Source organism: Argiope bruennichi, chromosome 1 (genome assembly GCF_947563725.1).
Source record: "Argiope bruennichi chromosome 1, qqArgBrue1.1, whole genome shotgun sequence".
Taxonomy (NCBI): domain Eukaryota; kingdom Metazoa; phylum Arthropoda; class Arachnida; order Araneae; family Araneidae; genus Argiope; species Argiope bruennichi.
Genome location: NC_079151.1, coordinates 147,000,301 through 147,020,464, shown reverse-complemented (window position 1 = coordinate 147,020,464; position 20,164 = coordinate 147,000,301). Strand labels below are relative to the sequence as shown.

Here is a 20,164-nt window from a genome sequence, read left to right as displayed (position 1 = left end):
AATAAAATAAAATAAAATAGAATCCGGCCTGAAGGCCTTTTCAAGGGTCACCCTCAGGCAGGGATTCAAAGAAAGGGATTTTTTCTGTGAAGGAATGCAGACATTAGTCTAATAATGATTTCTCGTGACCCGAAAATCCCCTGAAATTAGGCCCAAGAGATATACTATTTTAACAGAAAGGAAAATACAAAACAACAAATTAGAAGAACATAACCACTACAAAGTAAAAATACAATAACAAAAATAACAATAAAAACAAAAAATAGCACTAAAGGAAAAAACGAAAAGGCGAAAATTGGTTATATATATATATATATATATATATATATATATATATATATATATATATATATATATATATATATATATATATATATATATATATAAATTATTGTTCATAGTTTCTTTCTCTCTCTCCCTCTCTCTCTTTTTTTTTTTTTTTTTTTTTTTGCTTAGTTATACAAAGAAAATTCTGAACAATGTAAAAAGGAGAAAACATTTTTTTAAGTTTAAAAATATATAGAGTATTTTATAACTATTGCATAAAAAAACCCTTGAAAAACTATTAAATTAAAAAACTGACTAATTTTCAATTTATTTCAATTATAATTTACTGAAAATTAAGTCACTGAATCTTTATTTCAAGTTTTACATCAAAACTACAAGACTGAAAAGAAATATAATATTATTGAAAAGTAAGATTGTAACACTTTCTAGTTTACTTAATAGTGTCAAATTATGTAAAAATATTATAATAGTAAAAATAATATAAAACAAAATTTCTAATTTAGAGGCTATGAATAATCAAAAGGTAAAGGATTTTAAAATTAGGATTTGTTACATTTATTTATTAGTTTTAAAATAAGCTGGACCTTCAATGAAAGGACATTATAATGAAAACAAATGGTTCTTTTACTTCTAAAACCAACTCCAAATCTTTTTCATAGAATAGAAAAATATTAATGTTTTGTGTTCTCTATATTTAAGATTTAATTGAGTTTATAAACTGTCAAAAATAAAGCATTATTCATTATTGCATAAACTTAAAATATTTGTTGATTATTTGCATTAAAGAATATTTTATTAATTTTTTAATATCTAAATTAATAACTATATTAAATAAGATGTAAGCCAAAATTATATTGATATTTTTAAAGCAAACATTTAATAAAAGAATTGTTAGTATAAAAAGTAAAAAAACATCAATATCAATCAAATACTCACCTTGTCTATGAGTACCCATAGCTGCAAGTCCCAAGCCAAGACATCCACCATGCCTCACAACTTCATTTGTGGCTTCTTTCAGTTGATTCAACAAATAATCAATAATGGCTGCACCATGATTAGCATGAATAAGTCCTAAAGCATATAATCCACCTCCTTCAGTGTATCCAGCAGATGACCCTGAATCTTTAGGGAGGTATGATGACATTAAATGCAATGCTTCATTCTCATGGCCCTTGTGAATCACACCTAAACTAGCGGTTGCACTGAATTTTGCCCAATTGGTTGCTCGGGCCAACCATTCTAAATTGTCCCTGAGAAACTGATCACTGGTTGTACCACAATGCATAAATGAATTTGCAATCACAGTAGCTGTGTGGCAAACAGAGTTCCTTACAGCTTCTTTGGTTTGTTTCAAAACAAGCATGTCGGTATGATTGTTCCTGATAAGAAATTGCAGGTTCAAGGCGATGGATACTTCTCCACCAAGAATGGTAGCAAGCTTTTCTATTCTTTCTTGATGTTTCTTTTGATCTTCAGTCTGTAAATTTTTTAAAAAATTAATTCATTAATTTAAAAAAAAAATGTTTATGACAATTACTTATAGCATAAAAAAAGGACATGCAGCTAACTCATGATTATATGAAAAGTGTTATTATGTAAAGTTGTTATTCCTAAAATTTTGTCATAAAACTTCAATCACAGATGAAGAAAAAGTGCTTTCCTTAATTTTTTTTTTTTTTTTGGTAAAAAAAATACATCAGCAAACTTGCAAATGTAGACAATTAATTTACCATTTATCATAATTATATGTGAAAATCCTTATTGTAATTAAATTATGTACAAATATGAATATTTCCTATAAATTTTAGTGCTGATCTGCAAACTTCTGATATTTTATTGTAAATTATATCTGATATTTATCTGTAAATCTGCAGATTTTATATAAAATTCATTTATCTGTGATTGCCATACCATTCAATTTTAAATATACTCAGAAATTCATTCTACTTAAATCTGAAAATCATGTGGTATGTTAAAGTAATAATACAAAAATTAAAGTATTTGCAGTAAATTACTGCAAAAAAGGCAGAAGTAACAGATTCTTAATTAATGGCTCTTTATAAATAAAATCTTTATATAGGCAAAAAAATGGTTATTTTAAAGAAAAATATAAACACAAAATTAGATAAGAAATTTTGGACGAAAATATGGTAAATTATAAAATTCATGCAGTAATATTTTAAAGTGTCAGATTCAATGCAAATATATCTATTATATATATAAAAAAAATTATATAAAAATTCCATTTTATTCACTTTGTAATTGGTAGATAGGGAGTCACCCAACTCATGACATTTCAGATTTGTTTAAAATATTTAAAGAAAATTATTAATATTTCATAGTAAGTATTTATGTTGCATTTGATGGTGAAATGATGACAAAACAGAAAAAGTAAAGTTTTAATTAACACCAAATAATTTTAAAACAATATTATTTGTTAATTCTACTTTTAGATATATTATCTGTGGCAGCAATAATGAATAGCCTTCTGGTTTGATTGTCTTTTTTAAGTAATGGAAATGTTTCATCTCTCATCTAGTAATTGTCTAAATATCTAAGCACAAATTAATTCTGCAATATATATATATATATATATATATATAGTAATGAGGCGTCCAGCAATATAGGATGATAAAAAAAATGTAAAGAAAGACTGAGTAAGAATCTGCTGATTTGAAAAGAAAAGCTTATCATGAAGCTGTTATGTTGGCAGTAAAATACAAAAAATTGAATCAATATTTAGATAATGGAGATCTAAGTAAAGAATGTTCTATTCTTCAAAGAAAGGCCTAATCATTATGGGGCTTTGAGTTTTGAAACAGAAGTAGACCGATCTATAAATGAATGCTGCTATCAAAGAAAGACTGGTCCAACGTTGAACAAATAACCAATCAATTTAAAAACTTGCTAATTGGAACTCACGAACATTGCATACAGTATCGAACAAAGGATTGGAGAGTCAAAGCAAGCAGGGGATAAAGCTTTCAGTATGTATGTATAAATATATATATACAACTTACTAAATCTTCAAGTTTTGGAGCTGGTGCAGGTGGCGGAGTTTCCTTTGCCTCTTCTCCATCTGTCTCCATAGTTTCACTATAAAATTTAAAAAGCAAAGTTAATCCTCTATAAATATTGCATATTGATAAACAATTAAGAATTTTAAATAAACAATTAAGAAATGGCATATACTGATACTATTACTACAATTATTACTATATAAACTTAGTTTATATAGTAATAATTAAGTATAAACTTAAGTAAAATACTATTACTACATAAACTTGGTAAATCTTATTAATCAAAATTCTAGGAATAAGAATATACAGATTAATTGAACCCTAGATCAATTGAACCCATTAGAATGTATAGCTGAATTACTCAAATGCAAGTAAACATTCTAATGTTTAGCATACACTGTTTCATATTAACTCAGTAAATTCATAAACAGCAGTTCATTCCACAGATGGGTTATGAGGAATTTTAACCACATAATATTTTTAAAATCATGTCGTAATATGGAAAGGAAAACCAACCTTCAGAATATAACTGAATATTCAATTCAGAATATTTTTTTTTTTAAACTGTAAAATTTTAAACTATTACAACTATTCAAATACAGTAAGCTTATTTGTGGAATTGGGTGGTTTGGCAAATATTGATGAAAAAGATTTATTTTGGAGATTATATAATCTCCAAAATAAATAGAAAAGAACACAAAAAACAGTAGAACATTTCTGAATAATTTTTATTCACAGTAAACGACCAGCCTACACATACAATTTTTATTTAATAAACAACAAATTCCTATAATAATGTAAGTTTACTTTTTAACTAATTTTTTTTTAATGATGATGATAAACTACCTCTCATTTTTATATATATATTTGATTGAAATTTTTTAAGCGATATTTTTTTATTAACAACCATGGAAGGATTATTAAATATATATTATAGTTCATTTAAATTAAGTCCTTTGTTTTTAGAAATTGAAAAGAAATTAATAGAAAAGTTTCAAAATGCAAAAATTGCTTAAAATCATGGTTATTTTCACTACAATTGAAAGTACTCACCCTTCAGGTTTTTCTTCAGGCTTGCTTAAGATAGATATTAAATTAGCTGGAATGGGTGCTGTAGCTTTCAGGGCTTGTAAAACTCTTGAAAGAAATTGCTGAGTAGCACTTTCATACAAATCAAAAGCTATCTGAAAAGCCATCAGTGACTGTTCCTACAATCAGAAATATAATTTATAAATTCTGAAGCATACAGGCACACACACACACACACACTAGGGTGATCACATTAAATAGATTAAGCAATATTACATACCTATATGCTTTCATGCATGCACATCACTATGTAACAGTATTATAATTTAAATGAAAATCTGAACAGCAATGCAACTTGGAGGCAAATATACAAAAAGGGAATATATTACATTCATTATTAATGCTAAACCTATTGAAATATACCTATATATACTATTATATATACCTATTTCTGGCAAAGGCGATCAAATATTTATTTTTCAAATAAATATTATATTCTTTTTTAATTCATTATAGTTCAGAGTTTAACATAGACAAAAAAACACAAAAATTAATTGTCGCAAAATAAGTAGAAGGCTTTTTTGGGGGGGGGTATTTTAGGCCTATACATTTTTAGAAAATTAAAGACTAGAAATTGAATTCAATGTTATTATATTTTACTTCAGTAGTTTACATAAGTATTATTATCCAAATTAAAATAAAACTTGTCATCATATGTTTTGAGGATGGAAAATCTCTCTTGGGAACATTTTCCACAAACATATTTTATGTTAGAAAAAAATTTATGGTTTTATTTATTTATTTTCTGAAATATCCAATCTTTTATCTTTCAGAAATTGTAGTGGAAACTGAATTTCTCTCCATATTTTTTGTTCCTATTTTATTTCAATATTCTGATTGTTTTCTTAATATTCATCTTCAGAATTAGAAAGCAATCTCATTCCTTTTTCATCACCTATGCATGCTCACAGTATTCTCTTCTTCATTATCTGTGTCGAACAGCTCAGATTCCGAGTCCAATAGATCACATATACCATCTTTACCTTCAGAATTTTCTTCTACTTTAGAGCATAGCTTATTTCTGTTCTTTATTTCTTACAACGATTTCCTTTCCAAGCGCATTTTAGAGAGTGGCAATTTTTGAATTTATGTTTAAAAAATAAAATAAAAAAATTACAACTAACTCTAAAGTTTGTAGTCTATTATTATTACAAATAGAACTGATCATGTTGCATATATTTATAATGCCACGTGCTGAGCCAGTGATCAAACGTGAATTCTCATTATTTTATCTCTTAGGTTACTGCCAGCTGGCACTCTGTACTCAGCATAAAACAAACTGCATATAAGTGCAAGACAAATTCCAAAACGCAATTATATGACATTTTCTTGGAAAACTTAAAAGTAGTATTAAGTGTGAGATTTCAATGCAGATAACTTTATAAAAATATCATTTATTTTCCAGAGATCACAAGACAACTCATGGGAAATAATGGCACAGTACTTATGATTATCAGGAAAAACAAAAGAGATAGATATTGAAAAATTAAGTAGCTATATATCACAGAAAAAATTCTGCAGTAAGTTCCAGAAAAATAAAAATCTGAAATTGAACAAATTTGATAAGTCTCAAAAGCGGTCATTTGATAGCTCTGGTAAGTTTAGAGTAAATTTAAAGATATTCTAGACTCATACAAATAACCCATAAGAGAGGAGTTATAAATTTATTGAGGGTAAGCCACCTTCACAATCAGTTTGTTCAATGGGATAAATGTCTGCAATAATTTATAATTCAATATTTTATGCAATTTGAGCTTAATAGCTTCTTCAGCAAAAGACTGTTAAGCTACAATTTTTGTTACATATAAAATTTATATAAATATGATATTTTAGAAGCTTTATGCTATTCTATTCATTTCATTATGCATTTCCCTTATTTCCTGTCAGCTCTCTAAAATTTGTAAAATAACTTACATTTTTAGCTTTTTAACAACATAACCTCCAGCAATTTATTTTTTTCTAATATAAAACAATAAAAAATTTAGCATTTTTCTTAATGCTTATTTAAATCCTTTACACATTCTTCTTAGAATTAAATAAATATATTGGTTTCTTTTTATAAATTTGATTTACAAATAATTATCTTATTAAGGACAGAACTTAACTTTCTGTGAAGTTTAGTGATTTTTATCAACAACTTTGGTGTTTTTCCAGTTTTTTATATCATTTTATTTTATTTTTAATTATTTTTTTTTTGTATAATCATTTGTTTTATGTTCAATATTTGTTCAGAATTCTTATGTATCTTAACATTCTTGTTGAATATACTTAAAATTTTTTTAATTGATTAAATTTTTAAAAAATTATATGGCAAGAAAACTAGTATCATTAAAATTATCATGCTTTGAATTTTAAGTTGACATAAAAACCAGTTTTGCACTGTATTTATTTTTTAGAAGTTATTATAAAAAATACTTCAGTTTTGCTTAATTTGCAACTAAAATTCTTATTACAATTTTTTTTAAATCCTCCAAGGCACACCTTACAAAGTATCAATGTGCTAAATTTGGAAATTCTAATGGTCTAATTTGTAAAGTGTCAACACACGCATACACACATTTATCTTTATTATAAGTAAGATTCATATAAATATCAAGAATTAAATAAAATATTTATAAAAAAATAAATATGATTAAACAAAAATAAATAAATAAATAAAATTTTAAAAAAACATCAAGTGCAACTTCTGTTATTATTTGCTTTTATAAAAACAATAGAATATTAGTATTTTCTCATGCTAAATCAATAATGATATTATATATAGAGAGATAGATAACTGAATATCTATTTGAACCTTATTCAATTCAAATAAATTCAAGATGCATGCAAATGAAATTTGATGCAAATTCTTTCACATTTGGAAGGATTAACTAGGATTTGGAAGAATCTTAATAATTTATAATGTCCACCTCTCTCAAAGGAAATGAAACAGAGGTAAAAAGATTTCATAATTTCCAGCCATAACTTCAGAATACATCATTCCACAAAAATGATTTTTGCAACTTTTTCAAATTAAAAAAATTAGTGTTTTAGTAATACTAGTTTTATTATTATATAAACAAATCTTCAATTTTTAAATTACTTTTAAAGTAATTACTAACAATTTCTTTCTTTATTTTTTTAAAAATATTAATATATTTTACAATATAAACACACCTATTATTGCATGCTTTAGCCAATGTTGGACTGTTTTCTTCAAACAGTTTCATTTTACACTGCTTTTATTTAATAGCATAAGTACCTTTTAAAATGTAAGCACAGCAATTTAGCTTTAAATATTGTCACAAAATTGTTGCAATTTGTTTTACAGTTTGACTTAATTTTATTTTCTATTTTAGCATCTTTCAAATTTTTAATGAACCCCATCAACATTTTAGATTTCTCTCCATTTTTTTTTTTAATTATTGTTTTCAAACTAAGATTCAATGAATTAATTTTATTTTAATTGCTAAAATTATTTTTATAAAACTTTAACATTTTATTTTTGATTGGATTTTTAAAAAATTTATAATTTATTTAAACATATTACTTATATTAAAGTCATAGATTTTAAAAGCTGTCAACAGAAATGTTCTGTTAGCTTTCATTTTCTTAAATCTTTCAACATTTTATAATCTTGCAGCATCCAAATTTCCGATCTAATTTTTTTGCTCTTGTCAACTATTTTTGAACATATTATCAGGATTGAAAATCCAAATTCTGGATTTAATATTTAGTAAAAATATTTAAAGAAACCTGAATACCACAACCCTTAGAAAAGTATGTAAATGAAGGCAGATTACGAAATCTGCATGCAACTAAAAATATCTCTATAAAAAATTAACTAATTAAAAAGATTCTTTTAAAAATATGATTATTTTTTTCACACTGGCATTCTGTGAAATGTACAATTTCTTCTTGCACCATGAAAATTTACTAATGCATTATTTGAATTTTGTAATTGTTGGAATCAGTTTTAGCAGCATCTCATATTAAGATGTTTATATTTGTTATTACATAAAAAGTTAAATGAATGAACCATACAGCATATGAGCTCTTAGAAGCTCTATACCTCTCCCCCATTCAATTATATATTGTCAAGTTCTAGAGCAGAACACCCAAACAAATTATAAATATTTGCATAAAAAGGCGAGATTAAAAATGTCATTTATCTGAAAGTCTTAAAGTTGTAATGAATCATTAAGATAGTGGGACTTAAAATCTCCTAAAGAGTTGAACAGAAGAATTCACAAGTTGTTTAGGACAAATCATGCATATTTTGCTTTTCCTTATACACATATAGAACAAATAAACATAGGTGAAATCACAGGTAGAGTGTTTAGTCTTTGAATAAAAGTTATTTTTAAAAAACTGCATTAAATATTTTAAAATACATTGTTTAATAATTTCAGAAATATTTGGCAGAATAAGAAACTATGGTAAAACTAGCACATCAAATAAAAATTAACAAAAATGTATTACAGGGGGAAGGTAATTTTATCTAAGCATTCTACTTTAACCAAAGAAAATTAATTTAATTAATCTAAAGAATTTTATTAATTTAATTAAATAATTTTAATTTAATTAATTTAAATTAAATTAAAATTAATTTTATTAATTTAAAGGGAATAATTATACAATTTCAATAAGAAACTTGTTAGAAATCACAGAGTTAAAAATTTCATATTGAAAATAATTAAAATGAGATATTTACTATATAATTTGCATTATAAATATAAATAATTACCTCAGTTCCTGTACATAGCTTGTCTAATACATCTGCAACAGCTTGTGCATCATCAATAAATATCAAGCACTACAAACAAAAATAAATGTGAGCAGAAGAAAATTTTATAAAATGTTGATCACTTAAAAAAGATTTAAATCATAAAATGTAATTTACCTGACACATATTAACATAATCTGGAGTTTCAAGATTTTTATAAAGATTCACTAAAGTTTGTAAAACTTGGTTTCTGTACATTCTATTTTGTATGAGGGACATAGTAACCTTGAAACTGTAGGACAGCATTTCAACAACGTCATCCTAAAAAACAAGGTAAATAATTCAAAAATTAACAAATTATAAATTTGTATTAAAAAAACGGAAACTTATATTCTTGCATATTTATAAAATGAGAAAGTAATAATTTTATTCTGTAATGATAGTGACTCAGAATGTACATGATTAGAAGACCATAAACCACTGATTATTGTAAAAGTAATTACTGATTTCCAGAAAGATGTTGCTTCCTGAAAGCACTGATCAGTTTGACTAAATTAGATTTTTTAGGAAAATTATTATTTTAACCCTCTGAATTCCTTTGCTCTTTGAAATGCAGTTCTTTTAAAATCCAAAACAGCCAAAAGTATAAACGATAGAAGACTAGCATTTACCTCCCCCTTCTTGCAGTCAAGAGTTCATTTGCAGCGTAGGGAGAGTACTCATGCCGCCATATTCCTGTAGTCAAATTACTGCTGAAGAATAAGGGGTTGTATACAAAATTTAATAACACTTTATAATTTCACCTAAAGATTTTCCAGATGTTCCGGGGGGTTTTTTACCGCGGTGTTTGATTACAATTTATTAATTACGGAAAGACGCATTTGATGCTGAAATGTAATATTGAAATAGTATATCTGCATATTCATTAAAATTATTGCTTCATCAGAAAATTTAATCATTCAGGAGTTCTCTTTTTTTTTTTCTCTCTCTTCATTTTAAGAGTTATTGATATAAATAACTTACTGTAAGTACTTAAAAATTCCTATACATTTTAATTATATATAAATTAAATCTCAAAATAATTGCTTGCATTTATTTATTAGAGTATAAAGAGAATAATGTTCTAATGTTGAAAACTTATTAAGATATACGTAAATTCATGTCTAAGAAATAACTTCATTAACAAAGTAAATTTTCAAAATTTGCTAAAAACTTATTAATTTAAAATGACAGAATAATAACACAGGGCAAATATGATTTTATGGAAAAAATATTACTTTTTCTGGTTGATGTATACCAATTAAAATTTTGCAGGTATACTACCAACATTATCCAAATCAAAACCTCTCCTTTCCCTTCCAAATGACTCTACACACCCACAATAGCTGTTAAATTCTAAAATATGCATACCACGAAAAAGTGTCCAATTTTATGAATACAGCAATCAAACTCCGAATTTCTTATCAAAGGGAACATTTTCTAGCACTTTTTTTAATTATGTTCTTTGATTTAAGCAATGCACAAAATATATAATATCAGCCAATTTTCAAGCGATTTGCAAAATTCTTCAAGGAAGGAATATTTAATTTGTTATTTTATAATTAAAACTGTTTCAAGAACTGGGAGATTGAGCTTTGAAAAATAATTGATACTATTTTAAAGACAGTTTTCTAAAACAATAAGCATTTTAATTTATTTTTTTAAATTTATTATTTTTACATACTGTCCGATATTTGTAAATTATGGATTGGGCCTGAAAGTTGGTCAAATTTTGGAAAATAATTTTATTTACTATCAGATTTGATATCCATTCAATAATCTGTCCCAAATTATCTATTTTTGGGAATTTCAATATCGTCTTCGTTAACAGAATCATTTTCTAACAAAGTAGAAATATTTTCTTGAAAGGAGTTTGAAGTGTCAAATCCAGCATCTTCCTCAGCACTTATATCAAATTAGATTCATCTGAATCTTCAAAGAGTATTTTATTAATTTCTTTTTGAGTTAAACCTTCTGATAACCCAGCATTTTAGCAAGATTTTAGTAGCTGGTGAGCAGAAAGCGTACTGAAAATGAAGCATCTACCCTCAAACACTTTCTGGAGACAGCAATCAACAGTGACAGTGGGAATGAAAGCAACGACTGTTAAAAAGACAAAATCGCCTGCACCGTTTTACGACCCTGCCGATAAAAGGGGAAGAAAATAAATAGGTGGTATTTTGGCCGCTCGGCCATTCTGTGGATGTCTGAATGTACAGCCATCTCGGCCGCATTGAGAGTCAGAAAGTTAATCGAAAAACATTAATTCTGACAGTATAAATTTACAAATAAAATACACTATTTTTGTTTCAATTTTTTTAAAAAGGTAATGAGCATTCAGCTAGAATTGCCTATTCTTTTAGTACACTGAAAATGTAAAAGGAAATTGTGACAGAACATATTTCATTTAATTATTAGCTTTTGACATAAAAAAGACATGTGCTTAGAATACAAAAATTGTTTGATATTTTAAAAGAAACTAAGTAAAATCATTTAAAATTATTTAATAATCTGAGATAAATAGGCATTTTCTTTTTTTTTTCAATAAAATTTTAAAAAATAATTTATTTTTTTAGTCATTCAAAAGTAATTTTATGTCTAATAGATAATTTTCACAGTGTAAAATATTTGATACATATTAGTTTATCAATTAATAAAATGTCTTACACACTGAAAATTTATATTATATATATATATATATATATAAACTTATTTTAGTTATGAACTTTCTACAATCAATCATGGTGAGCAGTCAAAATTTATATGAAATTCAAAATGCTGTTTTTTAAAAAATATATGTTACTTTCATAAAAAAAAACTGAATGATTTTTTTTTTTCATTAAATAAATTATAAAAAGTTTTTTGGAAATGTGAGAGCAATTGTTTAGATACAGAAATTTTACATGAAAAGCTTGGATTCTCTCATTTTCATTTTATATAAATCATATAGACATGGCAATTCTGTTTTGAAGATAGATTTTCAATCGAGGCATATTCTTTGTTGCTGCTGAAAATACTAATATATAATGAACAGGAAATATTAAGTGAATATTCACAGGCATTCAATTAGCACCTATTAAGAGACTTTTTGAAAAGGAAAACTAAAATAAAAAACATACTACAATGAAAAAGTAAGCAATTACTCACCGACTGCATAATGGCAGATTCAAAAATATCCAGCCTACGAGTTTCAAGAGCAATACCAACTGCTTGATTGTATTGTCCATGTTGAAAGCACCTTTGAAACATGCGATTCACTATAGCTTCCAGACGAGGATCAATAGTTTTTTGTTCTGCACTTTCAGCATTGTGGATTCTTAGCTTTGTATAAAGATCAATGCACTTAGCTGAAATTATTTTTAAAGAATTATATAAGTATTCTTTGTACATCAATAGTAAGCATGTAATATCTGTAAAAACATTTATGATATATCAACCTAAGTCATTAAAATAAATTCAATTCACTAAATATAGTATATTAATATTTTCACTATCACACTTTATTTAAATTGAATATAGCAATAAACTTTAAATACAATTAAAAATTTTGTGCAGTGTATTTAATGTAATTAAAATACACATATATAAACACAAAAAAAAATAATTAATAAACTGCAAAATTATTTACTAACCAATTATAGTTTCAACATATTCAGAAGATTGGTTCACATCAAAAAGATCTCCAGCTCCTAATGCATAGGTAACAGAGTCTTCAAAAGAACCCAGATGATAATAAACCTAAGAGAATGAGAAATAGAGAATAAAATATTTGTGAACTTATTTTGAAGAACTTTGAATACAAAAGCTTTGAAAATAAAAAAAAAATAAGTAGAATAATTACATATAACATTATTTTACCAAATGAAAATAAAATTCAAAATAATTACCTTAGACGCAACCAAAGCTGCAAGCTTCCGACTACTGAAAACTTCATTCTCGTACAGAACTTCACTTTAAAGATAAATAAATCATATTAACACAAAAATGTCACACTTGTTTAACAAAATACAATTCTGAACTACCTTTTGACAACTATAAAAATAATAAAAAAGAAATTTATCAGATCTTTTTATCAATGGCATCAGATATTCCAGAACAAAATATTAAATACATGAAGATATATCGAAATTAATGATAAAATTATATAACAAGCATATAAAAAAGAAAACAAGCATATAATTTTTAACAGGAAAACTAAAACATAACAAGTATTTAAAAAATTCATAGTTTTTTTTTTTTTTTTTTTTTTTTGTAATTTGATATATTAATAAAGTTGCAACAAAGTGAAATTTCAATTTTCAATAGTTAAGCAATAATTTTAAAACAAAATCACATTTCAATATTTTTTTTTTTTTTCCAATTAGAAAAAACACTTCAAATTAGAAAAATTGTGAATGAAAAAAAAATAGATTTATTAGCAAAATATGATAGTCTTTTAATTAGAAATGAATCTTAAATTATTAAAACCTTACAATACAAAACCATAAAAAGAATGTAAAGAACTATATACTGAAATCATTATCTATACTCTGTTCCAACCTAACTTGGCAGTAGTGTATATCCTACACATGCCGAATTACAGTCACTGTCAATGGATCTGGATTACTTTAAAGTACAAAGTTACTAGAAATGCAGATCGTTGGCGAAACTTTATCTCGCAAATTTTTTGCCACATAGTAAATATTTATTAACTTTATTATATTATCATTTTAAATCAGGGAATTAATTCTTTCCTTATTTTCATTATTTTGTTCAATATTATCAATGCATTATTTTAATAAATCATTAAGGTTATTTCATTTCATTTTATTGTTTTTCAAAAGAAAATCCCAAGTCTCTTAATATTTTGTAAAGCATTGTTCAGCTAATGTTTTTGGGAAAAATATCTGTCATCGTTCACATTTAAAACTTTATCTAATGTTGGGATCTCATTTCTATGAAAAAATGCATGAATTTTTCGTCGAATACAGGATAATGTAAAATCTTCCTATTTTACAAGCCTTGAATGTTTACCTAAGCCTGGTCACTTCTTTCCAGGGGTACTTAAAAGGACTTCTTTTTTTCCTTTTTTCAAACGGAAAACTGTTCTCTACAAAACACCTGTAGGATGCAAAACTTTATCAGCGATTTGACTGATAGAACCTTGAGGTTTGCTTGTTGGAGTCGAGAATAAAAATTTAATATGTTTCTGCTTGCTGCACTTTTTATGGGTTTCCCTCATCTTGAAGGTGTATGCATGGTCGGTGTTAACAATTTTTTTGACATTTTGGAAGTGAATAGAAATGACAATTTGGTTAAATATTCAACAATCGAAACTAATAACTACTAATGTGATTAACAGTATCAAAGATATCTGTTGGTAAAAAAAGCAAGAATAAAAAAGTACGAGCTATAATAATAACGGTTGTGAACTACATAAAGCAAAGTTGGCGAGGACGTACAAGAAAAGTGCGCCAAATATTCTTGAAGACAGGTTCTAGCCAAAGTGGAATTCATTATGTCAATCTTTCAGTTTTATTTGTTTGATTTATTTACAAAATACTTAACAGGTAAGCAATTCTAATTAGAAAATAATATTAAATACATGCTGATAAAAAAAACGATTTCTGTAATCTAAGATTTATTTGATAAATTTTTGCTAATTTTAGTAATTTTAAAGTCAAAATTGATGGAAACTATTTACCACACAAAGCATTGCATTTTCTGCCTTTTACAATACTGCCATGTTAGGGTGAAATAGAGTATAAATGGGAGAACTAGCCTTCTTACCTCTTACAACTGATCTAATTTCGCAGTAATTCAAAAATACAATTACAAAAAGTGCTGTTAAATTCTCCCATTTCTAACTATTAAAATACTCCCATCTGTTGGCTTTATTTTGTACTGATTTCGTCAATTTTTTTTTAAATGATATGATAAATTATGACCCTTTAATATATTGGAAATGTTTGTAAGACCCCTTAATTCCAAATAATTAAATAAAAAACATCAAAAACATTATTTTATTATACATTTTTCTTTGGGGGGAAAATAACATTTTGTCTATTTAATCAGTGCTTAAATTTTGCAAACTTTTATTTCATTTGAAAACTTATGATGCCTAGATATAATTCAAGGATCTTCTGCATCTCTCTAGCTTGATATTTAAGAAGTTAATACAATAAATCTTGACATATCTTTTATCCTCAACCACTGAACTAATTTTGACAGTTTTAATGACCTCTTTATATGCATAAGCCACAAATCAGAATTTTTTACATTTACATGCAAATATAATTTTAAATAACAGTTTCATTTGGTGGAATTAAAATATAGATAATCAAGAATGACTTTACTAAATCAATACTATTATATGGTGGTAAAACATCTAGTTACTGAAGGTGGCTAGTGAAAATATTATTTTCCTTCATCTTGTGACTCTCATTCTAATATAAATTTATTATAACTAAAAAAAAAGATCAAGTAATCCTTTTATAAAAAACTAAATGAGACTTTCATTTCATTTAAACTACTTACATTTTTTGAATCGCTTCAGAAATTTCTGGCCAAAATACATCAACTATACTATCTAGTTTCTTCAATGCAAAATCATGCACAGCTTCTTGATTTTCATCCAGCAAGGCAAGAATCCCACCTAAACACATATTAATATTTTTAATCAATTTACTATGGAAAAGAAATCACTGCAATTATTCTTTTTTCAATATGACAAAGATAGAAATAAGATTTTATGGGAAAAAAAAAACATGAACTTGAAATAGGACTCTCTATTGAACCCTCTGAAACAAAACAATAAACAACAATTTCCAGAAAATAGTTACATCAATATTTGTTTACTAATCATCTTTTAATATTGTATATATTTCCTATAAAAAATTCAAATATCACAGAAAAGATAAAAAAGCTCACACTAAATAGATATTTTTTACATAATTTTTTTTACCTTCCAATTTTTTAAAATTAGAAACAAATGTCTGTACATTCATTTTTTTCACTTCTTTTAAAGATTAGAATATTATGAATAATCATATTTTAACTACATTAATCAATCAAGTTTTCCCAATTTAAATTTTAGCAAAATAAAAATGTAATGAAAGTAAATGTTAAAAAAAAATACACATCTTTTTTTTAGGATTTGAATATTTTTATTTTTAAATTTACAAAACACACAAATTAATTCTGACCTTCATTTTTAAACTATTAAGCGTTTAGCACTTATGTAGGATGATTATGAGTCACTAGAAATGAACAAAGAAGGTAAAAAATGAAATATATGAAGTTTCATATCTATTTTTTTAGAAAGTATTACAATCGATTGGATTTTTATCAAACGTCGATTTTTAATTATTCATTTTTTTAAAATTATATTCTTATCCAAGAGTGAACTGGCATAAAAGAATTCACGGAAAAGTTTACTTTCATAATCTGACAACACTGCTTTACTTCAAGCAACAATAGAAGTTATTGTGACTAAGCTAGTTAGGTCGATAATGCTTAATTATGATGTAAATACATATAATATAATCTAAGATAAAATCATTTCTACCCCATTAGAGAGGAGGAATAAATTAATTTATGATTGTCTAAACTAAAATACAAATACACAATATCACACAAAGTATAACATCTAATACACTTTTCCCGATTTTGATTATTGACGTAAATATAAAGGCACTTTCACCATTTAGTGAAAATCATGTGACGCAATCCGATAATCCCTACAATCTTTAAATGGACAACACATTATGAAGTTTCATGATTTCTGCATGACAGCAAGTACTATCACATATATATATGTATTTACATCTTACAATACAATGATTTACACGTTGCTCGTAAATCTGAATAACGAAAAATTAAAAAGATCAAATACATTCAAAATAAAAAAAAAATAATATACCAGCTGAAGTTATATTCATCCTGAATGTGTTCTGAAGTACAATAATAATTTTATAATTCCAAGTACAGACACAAATACAGATTCAGTTGACTTGCGATTTTGGATAACAACCGCTATTGCCAACTTGCAGTAATTCTATTATAACACTGACTCATGAATTTTCTTTACGAAGAAGCCGATTTCATGTCTTGCTCTTTTTTAGGTATAAAATTCCCGAATTTAAATACTTAGGCTAAAAATTTAACTTCTTATTTAAAAATAAAATACTTTCAATTGCCAAACATCATTAATTGGTAACATCAACAATTTTCATAACATGGTGGCTAATGAAATGGTTTTTAATCTGTTTCTGTTTGTAAAAAAGAGCAACTATAGAAATTTTCCCAAAGCAGTCAGGAGAGCCCTCCCCCTCTCTATATCAACGGTATTCTTAATGGAAAAAATTGATACAAATTATGACGAGTTACTATTCTGTACACCCTATTAAAAAAGTTACGAATGCAATAAGCAACGTCACTGACTCATTAGATTCAGTCATCGATATGAGAATTTAGTGACCTTTTCAATAATAGCTCTCAGGAATTCAATCAATAAAAGATCCGAATCGACTTCTTCAGTTTAATTAACCTTGAGAATTGGAATCTATGTATTAGTTAATACGGAAATAATACTTTCAATAAAGAATCCTTGTTCATTCATTTTTGAAGAATTATAGGTTCTGGGAAGTGAAACGAGTAATTACTCGTTTTCCTTTTAGCATTGCAGTATCGCTATGTTCATTTGAAGGCACATATCACTATAATTAATGTTATTCATTTAAAAGTGTAAGAAATTCTGAAATCCATAAAATTTAAGAGGCATTGATAATCTAATTTTTTACTTAATAAAGTTCTATGTCGAATTATGGGGCAAAAAATATTGAATTATGTAAAATTTATGAGCGTATTATACGTTGTGAAGCAGCAGCCAATTCCAGACCACTTACGTACTAATCAGAGGATTCAGCTGTTGAAACTAGCGATGCCTTTAGGGGAAAATATAGATATTCTAGTGCCTGATTTTTGTTATCTCTATCAAATAGACTTCGATAAAAGACGACAACGTTAACAACAATTGAGAAAGACTTTCCACCAGATGTTCAAAAACAAATATATAAGTTTATTAAAGCAAAATCCATTCAAAATCGGAAAAAAATATAGTGTCACTTCGATTAGACTTATTTCTACTCAGAAATGAAGAGAAAATCAAATCTGGAAAATCACAATAATAATAGATGTATATTCCAGAAAAAAAAAAAAAAAGAATATTAGAGAGATATATGCCAAAATGGTTTTCGAAGAAATTTTTCGGCCATTTAAAATAATTTCCCCTTTGATCTATCTGCAATAAAGACCATAGAAGACGGCCAGCAAAAACTCGTCAATTCTAAAAAAATCCTGCTCTTGTTTTATCTATAAAAGAAACGACTACAAGAAATGGATGGACAGAAAGAAAAAAAATTCCTTCCCTGTTCCAAAACTGATCCGTGTATGTTTAGAGTATTGAAGAAAATAAAACACGATGGTAATAATAATATTTGTAACATTGTGTTTGATAATTTGTGCGATAACAGGGTCATAATATGTGATAGTTTTGATTAATTTTTTTTTTTTTTTTTTTTTTTGTAAATCAAATCATGGGAGGTTTGTTATACTATGTTAGAGCAAAACTTGGTTTCTAGTAAAATATAATGATAATTTAAAGAGTTTTATTCAATTGAATAGCATAATCGAGTCAACTCTGTAGATATTTTAATTTATATTCATTCATAAATGTTTTTTGGAAAAGGGAAAAGGCATAATCTTTTCAAATCTCATTAATTTACAATATAAAAGTGTCGATTTTAACATATCACCTAACACAAGTGAATCAAAAACTCATCTATAAGTTTGTCGCTCCTAAAGAAACATTTCACTTTGCCGAATATTCATTTTTGAAAATGAACTTCTGTTATTCATAGATATATAAAATCTACATTTTTGATAATTTCTTCAGCATGCTTAGCTTCGTCAAAACTTAATAAATATCCAAGTTGGAAGGAAAAAATACAAATAGTTTTTTAATCACCTTCAAAAATACACAAACAAAAAAAGTCAAAATTAAATAATGAATAAAAAAGAATGAAAAATGCAAAGCATAAACAACAGATAAAAAAATGAACAAACACTGCAATTTGTTTTTACTCTGAGGGAAGTCTAATTACAAAAATGCATGACCTAGTTTTGTTACAGAAATAATCTTAACGCTACCCTCACTTTTCGTGCGCAGTTATGTTAAACTCACCTCCAGCAATATATTTTCAAATAAAGGAACTCTGCGACGGAAAAAATGCAACTCCTGATGCAGGACGAAATACTATAAAAACAATCCGAATAATTTGAAACACATTTTTTTCTTCTCGTTTAGGCTTCAAAATAATAAAAACATTGAATTCTTAAAAGGTTATATTTGAAACCTTTATAGTATATTTTATTATTCAATAATATTTTTCATTTTAATCTTATTTAGTCCTGAGTTGTTTTTCACAAAAGATTTGAAATTTGCAAATCAAAAGCAGAAGTTCAAAACATCTAAGCATGTAACTTCAATCGACTAAAGCTGAAGTTTTAAGCTAAAATAAATAATATGAAGTAATATATATTATATTAAAAGCTAAGATTAGTTTCAACTAAGAAAATGTATCAAAATGCATGAACCCGATCCTTTATTGGAGTCTCTAAGATTGAAAAATAAAGTAGACATTAAAGAGGCATTTTATGGAGAAGATTTAGACCCCAACTTAGATCCTCACAAATTCTATGATTTTTTAAAGCTGAAATTAAGTTTAGAAGTAAATATAGAAGATGCACACAGATTATTCTACCAAATTGATGTATACAATAAAGGATTTATTAAGTATCGTAAATTAGCGGAATACCTAGAACATTATGAAGAGCGCCGTTCATCAAAAGGTAGTATTTTTGTTATAATACATATTTTTTAACAATCTTTTATATCATGAATTTTTTTTATAAAATGAAAGGAATCGGATCGGTTAAAAAACTATTTTGCGATATTTTACAGAATAGCTTTTATTTTTTTATT

The 20,164-nt window shown here is 26.1% G+C and overlaps 1 protein-coding gene across 1 annotated transcript in view; it reads right to left on the bottom strand.

The window, feature by feature from the left end:
• Positions 1-17,194, bottom strand: part of LOC129966826 (26S proteasome non-ATPase regulatory subunit 1-like) — a 30,900-nt gene extending 13,706 nt beyond the window's left edge. The window contains exons 1-10 of the mRNA XM_056081409.1: positions 17,042-17,194; positions 15,658-15,775; positions 13,029-13,092; positions 12,774-12,879; positions 12,289-12,488; positions 9,280-9,423; positions 9,124-9,192; positions 4,362-4,516; positions 3,309-3,384; positions 1,225-1,765 (exon numbers count right to left, since the gene is read on the bottom strand). Of these exons, the coding sequence (XP_055937384.1) occupies positions 1,225-1,765; positions 3,309-3,384; positions 4,362-4,516; positions 9,124-9,192; positions 9,280-9,423; positions 12,289-12,488; positions 12,774-12,879; positions 13,029-13,092; positions 15,658-15,775; positions 17,042-17,060 (1,492 nt within the window). The 5' untranslated portion in view covers positions 17,061-17,194. The remainder of the gene's footprint in view (positions 1-1,224; positions 1,766-3,308; positions 3,385-4,361; positions 4,517-9,123; positions 9,193-9,279; positions 9,424-12,288; positions 12,489-12,773; positions 12,880-13,028; positions 13,093-15,657; positions 15,776-17,041) is intronic.
• Between the last annotated feature and the right edge of the window lie 2,970 nt (positions 17,195-20,164).